The sequence below is a fragment of the Rana temporaria genome, chromosome 2 (genome assembly GCF_905171775.1).
Source record: "Rana temporaria chromosome 2, aRanTem1.1, whole genome shotgun sequence".
Lineage (NCBI taxonomy): Eukaryota > Metazoa > Chordata > Amphibia > Anura > Ranidae > Rana > Rana temporaria.
The window spans coordinates 149,062,838-149,082,252 of record NC_053490.1 but is presented as its reverse complement, the minus strand read 5'-3'; the positions used below and the strand labels follow the sequence as shown (position 1 = coordinate 149,082,252).

Below are 19,415 nucleotides of genomic sequence, written 5' to 3'. Positions count from 1 at the left end.
TTAAAACCTTTATTTATGGGGGTACCTAACGCTATATAAACCTGGCGGCGAACCTCAAAAAAAACTAACTGCCTAGCGGCAACAGTGACACTAATACAGCGATCAGAAACCGATCGCTTAGTGACACTGGCAATAGGGGTGAAAGGGTTAATTCTAGGGGCAATCAGGGGTTAAAACCTTTATTTATGGGGGTACCTAACGCTATATAAACCTGGCGGCGAACCTCAAAAAAAACTAACTGCCTAGCGGCAACAGTGACACTAATACAGCGATCAGAAACCGATCGCTTAGTGACACTGGCAATAGGGGTGAAAGGGTTAACTCTAGGGGCAATCAGGGGTTAAAACCTTTATTTATGGGGGTACCTAACGCTATATAAACCTGGCGGCGAACCTCAAAAAAAACTAACTGCCTAGCGGCAACAGTGACACTAATGCAGCGATCAGAAACCGATCGCTTAGTGACACTGGCAATAGGGGTGAAAGGGTTAACTTTAGGGGCAATCAGGGGTTAAACCTTTATTGGGGGGGGGGTAGGGGGCTACCCTGGACCTAAAGGGGCCTAAACCTAACTGCCCTGACACTTTTTTCTGTCACACTGACACTAAAAGCAGTGATCAGAAAATAAATGATCACTGCAATCAGTGACACTGTGACAGGGGGTGATCTGGGGGTGCTGGGGGGGTGATCGGGGGGGGTTATGTGCCTATGTGTGCTGTGTCAGTGTGCTGTTGGTGCAACTCACAGTACTGACGTCTTCTCTCCTCTGGAATCAAACGAAAAGACCGCCAGAGGGGAGAAAACGTCACTTCCTCCCTGCCTGTGTTTACAGTTACACAGGCAGGGAGGGCTCTGCTGCATTCTCATTCGCTGAGGGAGATCGAGAGGGGACGGCTGGAAACCAATAGCCGCCCCCTCCTCCCGGACCTCCCGTACACCGTTCCCGGCCGCCGCATGTACCGGAGGGGGTCCCGATCGGACCCCCGAACCGAGGTAAGGCGGGGACGTACCTATACGCCCATGTGCCTGTACGTGCCATATTGTGGACGTATATGTACATGCGGTGGTCGGGAACTGGTTAAAAAAGACATGCATCAAACTAAAATTATATTCAACGTATTATTTACATACCTGCCCCCAAATTATGGCCTGCTGGTTGCCAAAAACTAGTCCCTGCATGTTATGATTCTTACTGCGAGCTGGAGGAAGCTGCTGGATGTAGAGTGGCAGTGGGTGCTGAAATACTGAGAGTTGCAGCACCAGGCACTTTTAATCACTAGCAGAGTGATCATGGTGCCTGTAAAGTTCTACCTGTGACATTATCACAAAAAGCAGAGTGGGAAATGGAGCCTGCACAGAGGCAAGTGCAATTGAACATCAATGTTGTAGCACCATTCCTCCCACAGACACCAGTGCTGGGGCACCATTCCTCCTACTGACACTTATACTGGCAGATGATGCAGGGGCATTTATTGCTCCCAATGACCACCAATGCAAAGAGATTTATTCCTTCTACTGGCTACGGACTCATGAACCCAAGGCAATATGTGACTCTGCTGAAGAAAAATACATAAGCAGCAATTTCATGGAGTAAACAAAAAGTCCATCACAGTACCATGAGAGTATCCAAAGGCTGGTGCACTAGTAACACAAAGGGTGATAAGCAGATGTCCTCCACCAATATCACAACATTACAAGCCTCTTACCCTCCTTTGTGGACCCCCTGAATAAGAGTGGTCAGCTGTGCTCAAATTAACCTCAGTCTCAAAAGGTGCTCTCAGAGTAGCCTCCTGATAATTAAGGATCCTCTGGACCAGAATGTATCATCAAAACCGATGTCAGACCATGTAGCATGGAGAGGTAAAACAAAACCCCATTCTGCAGTGTTTAAAACCAATTTACATTTACTAAAGTGCATTCAAAAACTCACAAACTTTAAGACATAGACCACATGTCAGTTCAACAGTGATTACCAAGTTTCCAAACAAAATGTCTGACCACCTTGCATGGCGACGTCACTTGACCTGGCTCCACCCAGCGCGTTTCTTTATAAACAGACGTCATCAGGGGTGTGGTTACTGCTCTGCACTATGCTATATAGGATGGAAATGACCGCCTCCAATTTAAAATGCGCTCCGAAGGCAGAGAGTGCATAGAAACTGGAAGTGACACTGTACCAGGAACAATAATATTAAATCACACACAGGCGGCCAGGATCAGAAATTTTTAAAGGAAAATCTATCCCAATTTCACAAAAAAGCAACATAATGTGGCAGTATCAAAAATTGTCCATATTTCCAATAGGAAACTTGGATAATATAAATAGTAAAAACAAATCTAAATGTGGTAAAAGTAAATCAAATTTTAAAGCCTCAATCACCAGAACTAATGTCACCATCTTGTGGTTGGAAAGGTTCACATCTCATGAAACACATTCTTTAAAATAAATATAAATTAAACAACCAGATTAAAAATAATAGTAACAGTGCATGTATATACAAGCACTTCACTTGAGAGACATTTATTTAGGGAAAAATCACAGGAGTAAAATGTTTTTAATAGAAAGAATCACAAAATGCTAAGACACCCCAAAAGAACCTAAATGGCACGTCACTCGGATTAAAAAAGACTGCTTCAGGAATTTTATATCCACCTTCATGTCCAATCTCACAGGCAATCTAACTAAACTTACTACTGCTATAGCTCTATTGCAAATTTAAAGTACGATTGTGTCTCATATATTTACAGGGGCAAGGCTTACTATACCTACCGTAGTTTGTGAAAATCCTCTGATGCACCTAACCTTTCAAATGTAATCTCTAGATTATCGCTTGCTGACCGTCATAATACTCCGGAAGGTTGGCACGGCTGTGCGAATCCCAGTAGGTGTACGTCGGTCACTTTAAGAGTGATAGGGGGCGTGCGTGACACCAGAGCCAATGCGCGTGACTGAGATGTCCACCGAGAGCCAGAATGGGGATCTGTCAATGTAAACAGAAAGATCCCCGTTCTGACAGGGGAGTAAAGAGAGATCTGCTGTTCCTAGTGATCAGGACCAACGATCTCTCGCCTCTGCTAGTCAGTCCCATCCCCCCACAGTTAGAAACACCTCCCTAGGGAACACTTAACCCCTTGATCACCCCCTAGTGTTAACCCCTTCCCTGCCAGTGACATTTATATAGTAATCCGTGGTTATTTTTTAGCGCCGATCGCTGATTAAATGCCACTGGTCCTAAAAAAGGGTCAAAAGTGTCCGATCTGTCCATCGCAATGTCGCAGTCATGCAGATCGACGCCATTACAAGAAATAAATAAATAAATAATAAAAAGGCCATAAATCTATCCCCTATTTTGTAGACAAGATAACTTTTGCGCAAACCAATCAGAATACTCGTAACACGTTTTTTTTAATACCAAAAATATAAGAATACATATTGCCTTAAACTGATGAATTTTTTTGGGGGAGGGGGAATATTATAGAAAAAAGTAAAAAATATAGATTTTTTCCCCCAAATTGTTGCTCTTTCTTTGTTTAGAGCGGAAACAATAAATACCGCAGAGGTGATCAAATACCACCAAAAGAAAGCTCTATTTGTGGGGAAAAAAATTTGTTTGGTTACAACATCGCACGACCGCGCAATTGTCAGTTAAAGTGACGCAGTGCCGTATCGCTAAAAATGGCCTGGTCATAAAGGGGGCAAATCCTTCCAGTCCTTAAGTGGTTAAACACTCAAGCAAAATTCGAACTAATGCTAGCATATAAAAATTACTCCACTATTACCTTTAAAAATATATGGCAAGCCTGGATATCTCATTCTAGAGCTTCTAAATACTTAAAGGAGTGTGATTTTGATATAACTGTCCTTATAATGTGAGATTTAGATGTAGTTCATTAGCTAACACTAGAACCTTTGATCCTTGTTGATAGTAATAAATTGTTGGACAGCCCCTCCTTACAGTTTGATCCCATCTGGGGTAAGTGGAGTCTGACTAACAAAAATATATCAATATCGGTTATGCCTTATTTCTTTTGCAATACCTTGTTTTGTTTTTTACAATATTTGTTGAATAAGCGCTATGATCAACCCTTTCAAAGTGATGTCTAATATTGCTTAATATCTGAAATGATATTCATCATAAATAAATAAAAATGTATTGTTAGAAAAAAAAAAAGAAGAAAAAAGACAGTTTCAAAGCATATAAAACCACCCAAAGAAAAACATTAATATTAACTACTGCCAGCTTAAAAATCCTCAGATGTAGTGTTTGCATTACTTTTCATCAGGCATTTTTTCCCTTATTTTCACCCAAAATTCACACAACTGTTACCCAAGATTCACCATTTTTTACATAAGATCTGATTAGAAAAATGGGTGAATCTGAATTGTGGGTAAAATACATTGATAAATATACCCCTTTACTTGCTGAAAATGTTCTCTGTTCTTAACCTAAAAAGGTGAAAAATAATGCAGCCACCACATCTAAGGCATATTACGCAGATTTTTTATTTTTTTTTGGATTTAGACACACTTTAAAGGTTGTTTAGCCTGTCTGAATGTCAAAGCAGTGTTTTGGGGAACCCCCTTTCCATACTGAACTATAAAGTTCAACTCCAAGCCAAGACATTATCAGTGGAATTTATAAAGGGTGTTGTAAATTCCATCTGGGTATAGCTCTGAAAGTGTCGTGCTTGTGCCCAATTCTATGACAGGTACATGAATTTGTCTGTGTCTGCACTAGGGTGTGTTCGCACTGTACACTCCTTCCCCAGTGCACTCCCGACGGGTGCTTGACCTAGGATTTTTATTTTAGGGGTTGGCAGAGTCTCATAGGAAACTGAGAGACTGTTTTCTCATCAGGTCAACTCCACTTTTGAGTGACAGCACACAGCAGTGGGCAGATCATTAGACACTATTCAGTCCAATCAGCTTTCAAATACGCCCATTGCTGTTCACTGTCACTCAAAAATTTGTTTTTCTGTTCCTCATCAGGTTCCACACACCCTGTGGCAAGAAATATGGGCATTGCTTATACTTGAGTAATATCAGCTTTTTCCGTCCTGGACCATTCGCTTAGACTTTTGGCCAGGGAATTTCCAGGCCGACAGCTGAATAAGGCAGGGGATGCACTCCGGTGCAGGAAGCTGTCACATTGCATGGCCTGCTCTAAATACTGGCTCACTTCTGTATGCCAGCTTAAGATTGGTTTTAATTACTGCCAGTTTCCTAAACTGAGAATTGGTAGTAAGAATTTGTTGCTGCCACAGCCTTAGATTCTTAAAGTGGTGGTAGTAAGAACTACTTGAACTTGCCACACGTGTTGGTAAGCGACACTGGCATCAATGCTTGCCTGAATTAGGCGCAGACAGTTCTTGGGGGAAATACTTCCAGAAAAGTGGCATTAAAGCCATTCTGAGTTCCCCTGTATGTATGGTAGATCAGTGTTTATCAACCTTTTTTTCAGTCAAGGCACCCTTTAAATTCTGCACAGTCTTAAAGTGGTTGTAAACCCTCTGGGACAAGTTACACCTACAGGTAAGCCTAGATTAAGGCTTACCTGTAAGTGCTTGCAATATCCCTGAGACCTACACAGTCTCGGAGATATATGCAATTTCCCCGAGCGATGACTTCAACGGCGCATGCGCCGTCTTGCAAGGGCACACTGCGCCGTTTCAAGCAGGGGTCATGCAGTGAAAAGTGGCTCCTTCGCGAATGCGTGGGAGTGACATCACGCGACTCTGGCCAGTCAGAGAGCTGGAGTTCGCGGCCCCCAGAAGAAGAGGGGTCAAGATGGATGCTCACTACCAGCGTGGAAGACGGTGACATTGCGGGCTTCTACTGCAGGCAAGTGTCACATAACTGGCTACTATGCGATGCATAGTAGCCCATTATGCTTTACCTTTGCAGGGAATGATAGAGGAAGTAAACCCCATCAGGCTTTATTTCCTCTTTAAAAGGCACCTCATTTTAAAATGTATAAAATTAAACTAATAGTTTTGCATAACACAGAATGTTGGACACCCAATGTAAGAGGCGATTTATTCTTCCAAAGCAAACACCCTTTGCATATTGGTACTGACTAGTTTTCCAGTGCTTCTCTTCTCTCTCTCGCTCAGCTAAAGTGACCCCAGTGCTAACAGAGAAGGGCAAACAAGGATGCTGTGCAGGCGCCCAGTGTCTTTCTTATCAATCAATGAAATCACTGGTTGTTACAACGCCGGTGTTAGATGCTTGATCCACTCCCTGGCTTGTATACAATTTTTGGGCAATGTTTAGGCATTTTGCCAAGGCACCCCTGAGGAAACCTGAGTGCCTAGGCACCATGGTTGAAAAAGGCTGTTCTAGATATTGTATTATTTTTTTTACAGTATTTTTTTCATGTTTCGTGTAATTATTGCTGGCTTGCCAGAAAGAAAGATACATTTATATGCAAAGAATAAAAAAACACAGTAAAACACATTATCTATGCAAAGCTGCTAACCAAGCTCAAAATATGCACATGAAAAACACACTGTCATCACAAGGATATCCTACAGGCTTTAAGGCAGCAAAGCGTGTCACACGGACACTGACAGATCATTGATTGCTAGAATTGGATTAGAGCGGGTGACATTAATCCACAAAAAACAACAGCCAGTCCAATTTATTGATTAAAGGTGACACTTCTGTTTCTTTCATTAATTTAGTTTTCTAGTTTTAGGCTATTTTTAAAAATAATCAATTTACGGATTTTATTTTAGCCAATGCATCTCAATTGTACTTTAATTCATAACACCTGAAGGATACTTTCAATATAAACTTCATGAGCTGATAGAGAAAAATGCAATAACATCATATGCTTAAAGTAAAAATGTAACTGTAGCAGCACTTGCACGTTTTTCATACAGATTAACTGGCTGCAACGCAAACGGTGGGCCAGCTGCATTCACAACAGACATAAAATAAAAATACCTAAATGTGTTCTTTTGTCAAGGGTGCTTTATATGGCCATCTAAGCATAGTCTAGGCCAGGGGTCCTCAAACTTTTTAAACAGGGGGCCAGTTCACAGATCCCCCATCAAAGATTCCTCTCCATCACAAAGCCCCCCATCACAGATTCCTATCCATCACAAAGCCCCCCCATCACAGATTCCTATCCATCACAGAGCCTCACAGAACCACCCATCACAGACTCCTCTCTATCACAGAGCCACTCATCACAGCCCCCTCCCCCATCACAGATTCATCTCCATCACAGCCCCCCCCCCATCATAGACTTCTGTCAATCACAGAGCCGACCCCCCCATATAACAGAGCCCCGCGCCCACAGAATCCCCACTCATAAAGCCCCCCTGCCCACAGAGCCCCCATATCACAGAGTCCCCACTCACAAAGCCCCCATTTTACAGAAATCCCCCGCCCACAGAGCCCCCATATCACAAAGCTCTCCAACACAGAGCCCTCCATCACAGGACCCTATATCGATATTACACAATTCCATAAGATCACAGCACTTGCACTCCCCCTCCCCTCTGCTACCTTATGCATGCAAGACAGGAAACATGACAGGTCCAGACAAAGGGTGGGACTTTTCATGTTAAAGGTAGGTGATTGGTTACTAGACAGTGGGGCGGTCCCAACAATCAATCACCTGCTTCTTAACATAAAAAGTCCAGCCCTTTGTCTGGATCTGTTATGTTTCCTGTCTTGCGTGAAGACAGGTAGTAGAGCGGAGGGGGAGTTCGAGTGTTGCGATATTATGGAAGGGGCAGTCCGTGGGCTGAGTATATCACCCGGAAAGGCCGTATCTGACCCACGGGCCATAGTTTGAGGACCCCTGGTCTAGGCCGTTAACCTGTAACCCTTTACCTGCTATGGGGAATTTCAAATTCTGAGCTATCCCAGGGGGCAGCAGTGAGCCATGATGACATCACCCATGTCTCCCAAGAAGCATCTAAAATTGGGATCAAGGTATTTTTTTTTCTGTAAAAAATCCTATTTATTTTTATTTATTTTTTACAGCTATTATTGCTTGGACAGCAAAGGGGCTAGTGGGACGTTGGACCTTCAAATTTTCATGGAAAGTCCACAGCATATTAGTAAGAGAGCAAAATATTATTTTGCAAATATGAAAGCTCACTGCATATACAAAGCAGTACTTTCTGGGAGAATAATAAAGGTTGCAAGTAGGATGGCTTCTAACATCGCATACAGACAAGGCTATGATTTTGCATTCTGTAAAAAAAATGTATATGCTTGCCTACGTAAGTTTCAAAGTATCCACAGATATAAAGTTATGGACATTCATTAAGAATCAAATTGTCCAGAGAAGGATTTATTAACAGTCACAAATGTACACCCAGCAAACAATACTGTGTTATACACAGTACAATGTAGGTGGCAAATCTTACAGCCTGTCCATGTACAGACAAGGACTGGTTTAGTTTATCTGGAAAAAAATGAGGAGCAGGACATAATATTGAAACTTGAATGATCTTGTTTTATTTGATTTGAGATTTCGCTAGGTCACCTACTGCAGTCACTTTGAGTTTTTGAGTGTAGGTGAGTTAGCTGTCTTATATCAGAAAAATAGCTATTTGGTCACAACACCAACATGACATTGTCGGACTTTAACCTTGGCACTTTGTTTATGCTTTTTTTTCTCTTCTTCTTTTGGGAAGGAAGCATGTCTTTTTGCAATGCTGCCTTCAACGCATTGCCGGAATTGCCACATCTACAGGGACACTAGTGTGATTCTCCCATTCTAGTTGTATTTCATACACCACTTTATCAGTTTCAGTTAATCAGTGTAATTGAACACCGGGTAACTGATTATTAGCACCAGTCTGTTATACATGGTTAATTTGATTAAAAACATTAGGCGCATTTGCAAGCCTTATATCCTGTGGTTCCCAACTACTCGTATATAACAAACAATATATGACTCAAAAAAGTTAACAAAAATATGCACAAATAAAAATGTTGTATCCAGAGATGTGTTAATCACTACTTAAACTACAGAATAACACCTAAAAAAAAAAAAAGACAGGTAGGATTTTTATGAACGAAGAGGCCCTATTGGTTTCTCTTCCAGGGATGGGCTCAGGCGTGTTTGGATACTAGTCCTAATCCACCTGAGCAAACCCGCCAAGAAGCAGTCACTGCACACAGCCAATTTTAACCAAATAAAGATTTTCTACTTAAATTAACCCTGAGAAATCTACAGTAAGTAAAAGTATGCAAAAAATAAGCATGCACAGCTGTTATAAAAAGCAATGACCAAAGTAAAAATATTCTTTAATTGTTGACTTTATTCCTCAGTCATCCATAGTAAATCTGAATAGCATTCTGTCATGCTGAGTCTTAGGTTACCTGCAAATGTTTCACTATATTAACAACCTCACGGGTTGAGTAAGGATATGTGATAATTCCTTGGTCTGCCATTGTTCGCAATTCACCAAAGGCAGCTACTAGCTTCTGCAGCACAGCATCAGGCACATTGGGTCCATACTGTCTCAACATTGCCAGCTCAGATTGTGGTACTGGATTATCCACTGCATGGCAGCTAAATATATCCCCTGTAAAAAAAAACACAAAGTCAGATCAACTCTATGAACGGGATGAAAAACTAACAAACCCAAGAAAATAAACAAATGCACAGATACAGGCAACAATATTAATCTGACATGGCACCTAACCCTATGCATAAAGGAGGAAAAAAATCCTACCAAGGTCACCACTGCAGAACATCACATTTGAATAATATGTATTTACTTAGAAAAACGTACGATCATAATTAAAAAATTGACAAAATTGACAGCCGTTGTTGGCTCTGTCCTCTGCAGTGATTCCGCCGCTTGAAACCGGATCAGATCGGCTTCAAAAAAGGTATGTACAGTGCATCCGGAAAGTATTCACACCGCTTTTTCCACATTTTGTTATGTTACCGCTTTATTACAAAATGGATTAAATTTATTATTTTCCCCTAAATTCTACAAACAATACCTCATAATGACAACATGTAAGAAGTTTGTTTGAAATCTTTGCAAATTTATAAAAAATAAATAAAAAAAACATGTACATAAATATTCACAGCCTTTGCTCAATACTTTGTTGAAGCACCTTTGGCACCAATTACAGCCTCTTTTTGAGTATGATGCTACAAGCTTGGCACACCTATCTTTGGGCAGTTTCTCCCATTCTTCTTTGCAAGACCTCTCAACCTCCATCAGGTTGGATGGGGAGCGTCAGTGCACAGCCATTTTCAGATCTCTCTAGAGATGTTCAATCAGGTTAAAGTCTAGGCTCTGGCTGGGCCACTCAAGGACATTCACAGAGTTGTACCATAGCCACTGTTTGTTATCTTGGCTGTGTGCTTAGGGTCATTGTCCCATTGGAAAATAAATATTCACCCCAGTCTGAGGTCCAGAGAGCTCTGGAGCAGGTTTTCATGAAGAAAGTCTCTAGCTGCATTCATCTTTCTCTCAATTCTGACAAGTCTCCCAGTTTTTGCCACTGAAAAAAATCCCCACAGCATGATACTGCCACCACCATGCTTCACTGTAGGGATGGTATTGGCCAGGTGATAAGCAGTGCCTGGTTTCCTCCAGAGATAACGCTTGCCATTTACACCAAAGAATTCACTCTGCTTCATCAGACCAGAGAATTTTGTTTGTCATGGTCTGAAAGTTCTTTAGGTGCTTTTGGCAAACTCCTGTCATGTGCATTTTACTGAGGAGTGGCCTCCATCTGGCCACTCTACCATACAGGCCTGATTGGTGGAGTGATGCAGAGATGGTTGTTCGTTTGGAAAATTCTCCTCTCTCCACAGAGAAATGCTGGAGCTCTTTAAGAGTGACCGTCAGGTTCTTGGTCACCTCCCTGACTAAGGACCTTCTCCCCCAATTGTTCAGTTTCAAACTTCTTCTATTTACAAATGATGAAGACTACTGTGCTCATTTGGACCTTTAATGTTGAATTTTTTTTCTGTACCCTTCCCCAGATCTATGCCTGTCTTGGAGGGCTACAGACAATTCCTTGAACTTCATGGCTTGCTTTGTGCACCGACATTCACTGTTAACTGTGGGACCTTATATAGACAGGTGTGTGCCTTGGCAAATCATGTCCAATCAACTGAATTTACCACAGATTTTTTTTAATAAATTTGCAAAGATTTCAAACAAACTTCTTTCACATTGTCATTATGGGGCATTGTTTGTAGAATTTTAAAGGAAAATAATGGATTGAATCCATTTTGGAATAAGACTGTAACATAACAAAATATGGAAAAAGTAAAGAGCTGTGAATACTTTCCGGATGCACTGTATACTAAATTCTTCTTTACAGGGCTAGATAGCTCACTGTTAGATAATGGATGTCTGTAGATGCAGTGATTTTAGTGTTACAGTAGACTTACACTTTAAAACAGAGATGGATGATATCTTGATTTAGTCAACATATTTCCATTTTAAATGTTTATACAAGCCTACATGTGAGCTAGGTATGATAACTTACCCAAAGCACCAAAAAAATCATTTCCCAGAAAAGGGAACCCAGGTCTGTTAGCCAGCACAATCATTCTGAAATCAGGATGAATAGGGATCACATTATCGCTTCCTTTCCGTTCTAATGGATCTGGCAAATATATAAAAGATTTGTGGTTATACAGGCTTTGTGACTGTAATTGATGTAAAAGTTAAAGTAGATGCAAACACATACACAAAAACCTCAAAAAAATATTTAATATGTTATTTCATTTAAAAAGTAATTTAAAATCTTTAAAAATGACCTGCTTTTGTTAAAATAATACCTGATAACTGCCACAAAGGTTCTTAAACAAACGCGGCAACACTCATTGACAGTAGACAAAAAGGCTGCTGCCTGCTGGATAGATTTCAAGAATCCATGTTTATTGCAGAAACTGTCCAAAGACATAGTAATGGCAGTCCCTGCCTTAAGACCACCCTTCTAATAGGTTTAAAAAAATCTTTAACAAAATCATGGCTTAATCATAGAGATTGCTACGATTAAAGGGGTTGCAAAGGTTTGTTCTTAATTTTCTAAATAGGTTCCTGTAAGCTAGTGCATTGTTCACTTACTTTTTCCTTCGATTTCCCTTCTAAATGGTTGTTTTCTTTGTCTAAATTTCTCACTCAGTAAGCTTGCCCCCATCATCCGAGCCGTTCTGGCTGGGGGCTAGTCAGCCAGAACCGCTTACTGAGGAGAAACAGGAAATGAGAAATTCAGACAAAGAAAAAAAACATTTAGAAGGGAAATTGAAGGAAAAGGTAAGTGAACCAACAATGCACTCGCTTAAAGGAACCTAATTAAAAAATAAAAAACAAACCTTTACAACCCCTTTAAGCCTTGATTGAGTGAAAAGCATTAGATTTGTTTTCTACTCTAAGTTAGAGCACGGCAGCTTTTTTTCCATGCCCAGTTAGAGAGTATGGATGGTCAGCTTGCTTCCTGCACCTGCAGCTAGGTGGTTCAGGGAAGCCTTTTAATCTAACACTCTGACGCTGTCTCCAGTTCCTCTGTTGTGTTGTCACCCTGTCATATGCATGTTTAGTGGAGTTTATAAGCAGTCCTGCTGACACTTGTAGCGCTACACCGGTCGGAGCCGCTTAAAAAGATTACCTGGATCTTCTCCTTTTTTGACTTTTGCAGCCAGGCACACATAGTGTTTCCTTGCACAGACAGGTACACTCTTACTTCTGCTCATTTCTTCAATAATCAGTCTAGGGCAGTGGTTCTCAACCTGGGGGTCAAATGATGATTTGCCAGGGGTCACCGAATCCTGGGCTGTTTCTGAAGTCCGCACCGCTCTCCCAGCCTCTTTGCATGTGCCCAGCAGGGCTGTCCCTGGAACCTGTGGTCACCCAGCTGGGCTGTTCCTGGAGCCCGTGGATGCCCACTGAGCCTCTTCGCAGCCGCCAATTCAGTTCGCGGCATTGCTTGAGGGCGGAGGCTAGAAGTCAGCTGACTGGTGAGGAATGTGAAGTGGGAGGGGCTGGAGGAGACCCTATCTCCTGATTTTGGCATTGGTGTCATTGCTACGAGACACCACAAAGTCGGAGACACAGTGAGTAACACTACCTGTGATTAGAGTTGCCATTAAAAGACTCCAATACAGTTCTCAGATCAGCAGATGACCTTGATCAAGAGCACCTAAGTTGGCTGATCAGAACTCCCCCCACCAGCGTTGCCACTCATCCCAACTCCCCGCCAAGGAGCAAGAGAAAGGAATAAAAATAGAGAATACATGGAAGGGAGAGGAGAAGAGGGGGATGGACAAAGAAAAAGGGAGACAAAGAATAAGAGAAAGAACAAGAAAAACGGCTAAAGGGAGGGATGAGGAAAAAAAACAAGAATGTGGATAGAGAGAGATAAAAGGGAAAGAAAGGAAAATAAAGAGAGAGTGGTACATCCTAAAATGTACCATAAGGTGTTTTTAAATACTGTACAAGTGGGAGGGACTCAGGGAGTGCTAAATGTCCGTGGGTTAGGGGTGCAAATTACTTGTCTTGCCTTGGGGGCTGACAACCCACACTACAAAAATAATTTTACTGTTAGGGGTCCCCACAACTTGGGAATTATTATCAAGGGGTCACGGCACTAGAAAGATTGAGAACCACTGGTCTAAGGGTTTTGGTTGTTTTTGATGTTTTATTGAGAACTTGGATAGGGAAGGGAATGTGGTGAGATACTCCAGGTTTAACTAATTCCATTGAAGACAGCTTGTTCAACTGGACTGTGGAGCTCCTACCTGATGCACCATGCACTCTTGAGCAAGTCACCTGTAAGGAAAATACACTGTTGCTCTTCAGGACACTAGACAGTATCCCCTTTCTGCTGAAGCCAGTAGCTGCCTTTCCTTCCTAGAACAAAGGGGGTAGCCTAAAGAACCAGGCCGCAAGATCTCTACAGCCAGTACTCACAAGGCCTCTGGACTGAATGGCTGCCTCCGTCCAATCCTCCAGCAGCATCCTTCAGTGATCCCAGAAAGATCTTTACAGGGACAGCTCCCCCTCAGTCAGTTCTTCAGAACACTTAGGCCAGCTCTCCAACTTCCATGCCTCCCACCTGAGGTCACATGGCAGCAGGTGCTAAGGAGGGCAGAGCGCCCCCTCCTCAGCTGGACTCTCCTCTTTGGGCAAAGACCTCTTCCTGTGTGTTCTATCCAGGGCTGTGGAGTCGGTAGATAAATGTTCTGACTCCGACTCCGACTCCTCAGTTTTATGTACTTCCGACTCCGACTCCCCGACTCCGACTCCTCTGTATTAATATGCAAATGTATTTTATACATTCCTTGAGTGAAAGAAACGCAACCTACCACAGGACTACTGGCTGGGAAGCCAACAGTCTACTGTATTGCACAGTTTAAGCAAAAGACAAACACAATGAAAACAATCAAGTGACTGGATAGTAGCAGCAGGCATAAACATCAGGAACAGGATCTTTACCAGTTCAAAAATACAAACCACATTATTTGGTTGTTTTAGAACAAAAACAAAGCTTATCTATAATGAACCAAAAACAAAATCTGTAAAACCTAGAAATGGTTTATATTAATCTTGAAATGTAGTTCTAGGCTTAGCAAATGCAAATCAATTCAATGTAGAGTTCTAAGGAAGAGAATTGCCTCTGCCAGATCCTCTTTCATAGAGGCTCTTAAGTCAGACTTTATTATTTTTAGGGCTGAAAATAATCTTTCGACACTGACTTGGGTGGGTGGGTGTCATTACAGTAACTATTCTGGCCACATCACTAACGATCTCTGGATAAACAAGGATGGCTTCTTCAACAGTAAGTTTTGATGAGCGATCATACTTTTCAACTTCTTTTAGTGCTTTATAAAACTCCTGTTGGAATTTTTTTATTTGGACACTTACTGGTTCTCTAACATGCATTCCCTGTAAAAGCAGAACACAACACTATGGAAAGTATTGCAGCAGCACCGGGGGAGGAGTGGCCTAACAATGGTGGAGTGAGGAGACACACGCTGAGCTGAGCTATACCTCACCTCTCCTCACTAAATACTAAATAGATTGAATGTTATACAAACCTGGAAGTTTTTTACTTGATCTAATGCAGAGCTGTAATGAGAACTTGAACCTGAAGCAGTGAAATTCGTAGGCTTTTCTTAGCCCTGGAAGCCCGGAAAACTATTGGAAATCTCTGGCAGCCTGAAAGCCCTGAAAAGTCCTGAGAAGCCCTGAGATAATTTCACCTGGTTATCATTTTTTTTTCTGACTCGTTTTGGTTGGTTCCTCACAACCGGTGAGTAGAGACAGTTCAACAGCTGAGCGTGCGGCGTCCAGCGTGTGATGTGTGTGAGAAGGTGGGAGTGAACCTGAGAACAGAAGACAGGGAGCCGATACACACACACCGCTGCGCTGTGAGGAGAGGGAGAAGTCAGCTGTGTGCTGCGTGTGAGAAGCGGGGGGGGGGGGAAGCGGACCCCCCCAAGACTATTGATGTGACTGTGGCTGTGAGTTAGCACCACAGGGTTGAACAAGGGACCTCGAGGCTTGGGAGAGAGACGGGAAGAGTGCGGTGAGTACAAAGTGGCTGTACATTCCTAAGCTGCCAGTAAGAGGCCAGGTAAAAAAAAAAAAAAAGAAGTTACAAGGAAATGTGAAATGTGAAGAGGAGTAGAGGAGTCTATGAACCTTTGAACTTTTGAACTTATAAATCTAAGTAAAAGAAGACGGGCTTGAAAGGGCTGGAGGTGGGAATTCATTCCTAAGCTGTACATTCCTAAGCTGCCAGTAAGAGGCTGGTATACGGGCTGGTATATGTTCTGGAATATACGGGTGATCACATCAGGACTTTTTTTTTTACTGACTAAATAAAGTTTAAAAAAGAGACTTAAAAACCGGTGGGACTAAGCAGTATTTATCTTGCTGGCAGCAGCGGGATGAATGTAGCAAAGAAAAAAAAGGAAGCAATCCCACAGCAAAAGCAGCAACAAAATTCAACAAAAACAATACTGACCCCTCTGACACAGCCAGAGATCAAAGACTATTTCTTACGTACAAGAGCAGCAACTGCCACAGCAAGAGCCTCAGTGCTAGAGACAAGGGGGACAGAATATCCGGAGATCTCGAGAGCAGCACCCCGGATGAGCCTTACTACACCACAGGCCACGGAAGGGGGGCAAGAGCAGGAGGAGATAAATAGCTGGGAACATAAGAACATGGCGGAAAATAATATAGGTGGAATAGATTTAATGGCGATTTTACAGGCATTACCAACCAGGGATGAGATGGCGATCCTTCAGGCCCTCCCGACAAGGGATGAGATGGAAACATTGGTGACCCGACTTGAGGAGGGACATCGGAAAGAATTGCAATTAATTAGATCTGAGATGCAAGCACTCTCAGATAAAATTTCAGAAGAAGGGATACGGGTGGTGAAGTTGGAAGATCGGGTAACTGAGCTAGAGGAGATAAGGAAAAAAGAACCCCCTTATAGACCACAGAGCTCGGCTATACATTTGAAATTCGAAGAGATCGAAGACAGAAGTCGGAGATTAAATCTTCGGTTTAGAGGGATACCGGAAGAAATTGAGGGAGAATCTCTACATAGAGTTGTTCAAACAATATGCCAGCAGCTAGGGGCTGAATTAATAAAGGAACAGAAACAGATTGAATTTGATCGACTACATAGGGCCCTGGGGCCACGGCCCAGCGATCCGGCAAGACCCAGAGATGTGATAGGTCGTTTCCATCATTATGCACATAAAGAAATAATTAGTCGCAAGGCATGGGAGGCAAAGATAATAAAGTTTGAAGAAATGGCAATAAAGATTCTTCCAGACCTTTCATGGGCCACGTTACAACGGCGAGCACAATTACGCCCACTCCTGGAAAAAATTAAATCAGTAGGTGGGACCTATAGCTGGGGATACCCGATCGCATTATTTGTTAAGAAAGGGCCACTTTCATTTTTACTATCTGAACCGTTAGAGCTTCCAGAGATGTTCAAATTTTTGGGAATAGAAAAGTTGGAGGTCCCAGATTGGCTACGGCCAATGGACAGACCACGTCGGAAAGGTGGCCTACAAACAACAAAGGATCGAGAATCACAACGCAGAGGAACAGAAGAAAATCGGAATAAATCATAGGGACTGGGCAGGGGATACTGAAAACTGTGAATCTTTTTTTTTTTTTTCTTTCTTTTCTCTTTTATCCTTCTCCAAGACAAAATAGATGAATATACAGGACTATTATGGCTCCCCCCGGTACTAAATTGACTAGATGGTTGGCCTTTCTTCTTTTTTTTTTCTTTTATATGCCTATCTTCTAGGCCATCCCCCTGCCCCCTTTTCTTTTGTTGTTTCCCTTTAATGTGGAAGTCCCCCCTCCACCACCACACTTTAAACATTCCCCAGAAGCAATTTATATAGGGGGATACGAGGAGAAAGGGAAATATGGACTGACTGTATGAACTGTATGCACCTTCATTGTGGTTCTTCTTTTTTTTTTTTTTTTCCCCCCCCCCCCCCCCCCCCCATAATTTTATTTATATTTATACTTATAAACTGGTAATGAACCATCACCGGAATGTTTTAGTTATGATTGAAATATATGTTGATAAAATACTAATTGTCAATTGGGATATATAATAGAATATAAATTATACAGCATTATACATTAATAAATAGATCAGGATAGTCCACCCTAAACGTTAGGGATTTTAAAAAATATTTTTTTTTTTTTTTTTTTTTTTTGCACCTGAGGGAAACACCTGATCACTAGTACCATTGTGCACATGTAAGAATACTTTTGGGGATAATTTTTTTTTTTTTTTTTTTTTTTGGGGGGAGGGGGGGGGGGGGGGGGAGGGTAGAAAGGGAGATCATATGCACCATTGTGCACACGTAAAAACATCTTGGGAGACTTGTTTTCTTTATTGGGGAAGGAAGGGTATGAGGGAGGGTAGAAAGGGGGATTAAGATTAGACATAAAGATAATGGGAGGGGGTGGGGTGGGGGGGGAGGAAACAAAATAGACACAGATAGGTAAATAACACGTCACATAATTCAGAGTTTAAAATGAGATCTTGCACTTAATGAGAGAACCAATAGGAATAAAGGGTGAAGCGAGCCCCCTTTTTTTTTTTTTTTTTTTTTTTTTTTTTTTTTTTAGTATAGGGGACGACTTATTAAGTTCACATATAGGGGAATAGGTAAATCACATAAGGAGGTTTAGGGTGTTCAGGACTGGAAATATGTAGAAGCTGTATTAAAAGAATGATAAAAGGAATAGAAAGGGAAGGAGGGAGGGGGAGGTGGAAGAGGAGAAGATTTTTACTAGATTGAACAAATAAGGGGTATATTCATAAATAAAGGAGTTAATATTGACATATGAATATAAGAGGAATATGAATAACAATTATGTTCTAAATGTCTGATTTCCTATTAATGCAAATATAATTTGTTAAAATATATAGGATATGAAGTGAAATTAAATATGTTAATGATGTGTGCATATAAAGGAAATAATTATGAGGAAGGGGTGATGGGGAGAGGGGATGGTGAAGGAATTTAGAGGTGGGGGAGGGATACTAGAATAGAGATTAGAAAGTGAAGGGGAGGGAAGGGGAGGGGGAAGAGGAAAGAGGGGGGAGAAGGAGGAGAGAAGGATGGAGAGAGAAAGAGGGAAAAGGGGGGAGCTACAGGGTAAATACGTTTAAAAGGGTTTAAAGAGGAATTAAATAAAGTGAGGAGAGGTAGTAGGAGCTCAGCCACTCCTGCTTTTGCAGGCTTATTCCTCCTATTTTCGGTAACTACGGGATAACAGAAGTCCCACGTAGAAGCCGTAACATAAAATCCGTACCTCCTAAGACCCCTATAGGAGGAGCCCTTTTTTTTTTTTTTTTTTTTTTTTTTTTTTTTTTTTTATAAATTTGTTTTTATTTTATATAATTTTTTTATTTATTTATTTTAATTTATTTTATTTTATTTATTTATTTATTTTTGTCCTCTCCTTCTCCGCTGTCTGCTAAAAGTGGTGTGTTAGATGGATAAAATAAGGGTTACTTCCCTAAATGTAAGAGGACTTAATATCCCCGAAAAACGTAAAATATTAATAAATGAACTAAAATCGCTCAAAACGGACATAGGATTTATTCAGGAAACACACTTTAAAGATGGGGTATATACATATCTTCAAAATAGGAATTTCCCTAATGTATACCAGGCCTCTAACCAGGAAGCCAAAAGCAAAGGGGTTGCAATTTTAATAGCAAATAGAATACCATGGTCCTTAGCCGAAAAATATGCGGATCCAGGAGGGAGATTCCTGTTTCTTAAAGGGACAATAGGGGGTGAGAAGGTAACATTAGCCACCATCTATGCACCGAATATACATCAAGATAGTTTCTTAGTAAAGGTGATCACTAAATTGATGAATTTTAAAGAGGGTAAATTG

General features: G+C 41.5%; 1 protein-coding gene across 1 annotated transcript in view; it reads right to left on the bottom strand.

Annotated features, from left to right (window-relative positions):
• The window catches only part of VWA8 (von Willebrand factor A domain containing 8), a 486,197-nt gene that overhangs the window by 172,795 nt on the left and 293,987 nt on the right, over positions 1–19,415 (bottom strand). The window contains exons 25-26 of the mRNA XM_040341313.1: positions 11,491–11,610; positions 9,349–9,554 (exon numbers count right to left, since the gene is read on the bottom strand). Of these exons, the coding sequence (XP_040197247.1) occupies positions 9,349–9,554; positions 11,491–11,610 (326 nt within the window). The remainder of the gene's footprint in view (positions 1–9,348; positions 9,555–11,490; positions 11,611–19,415) is intronic.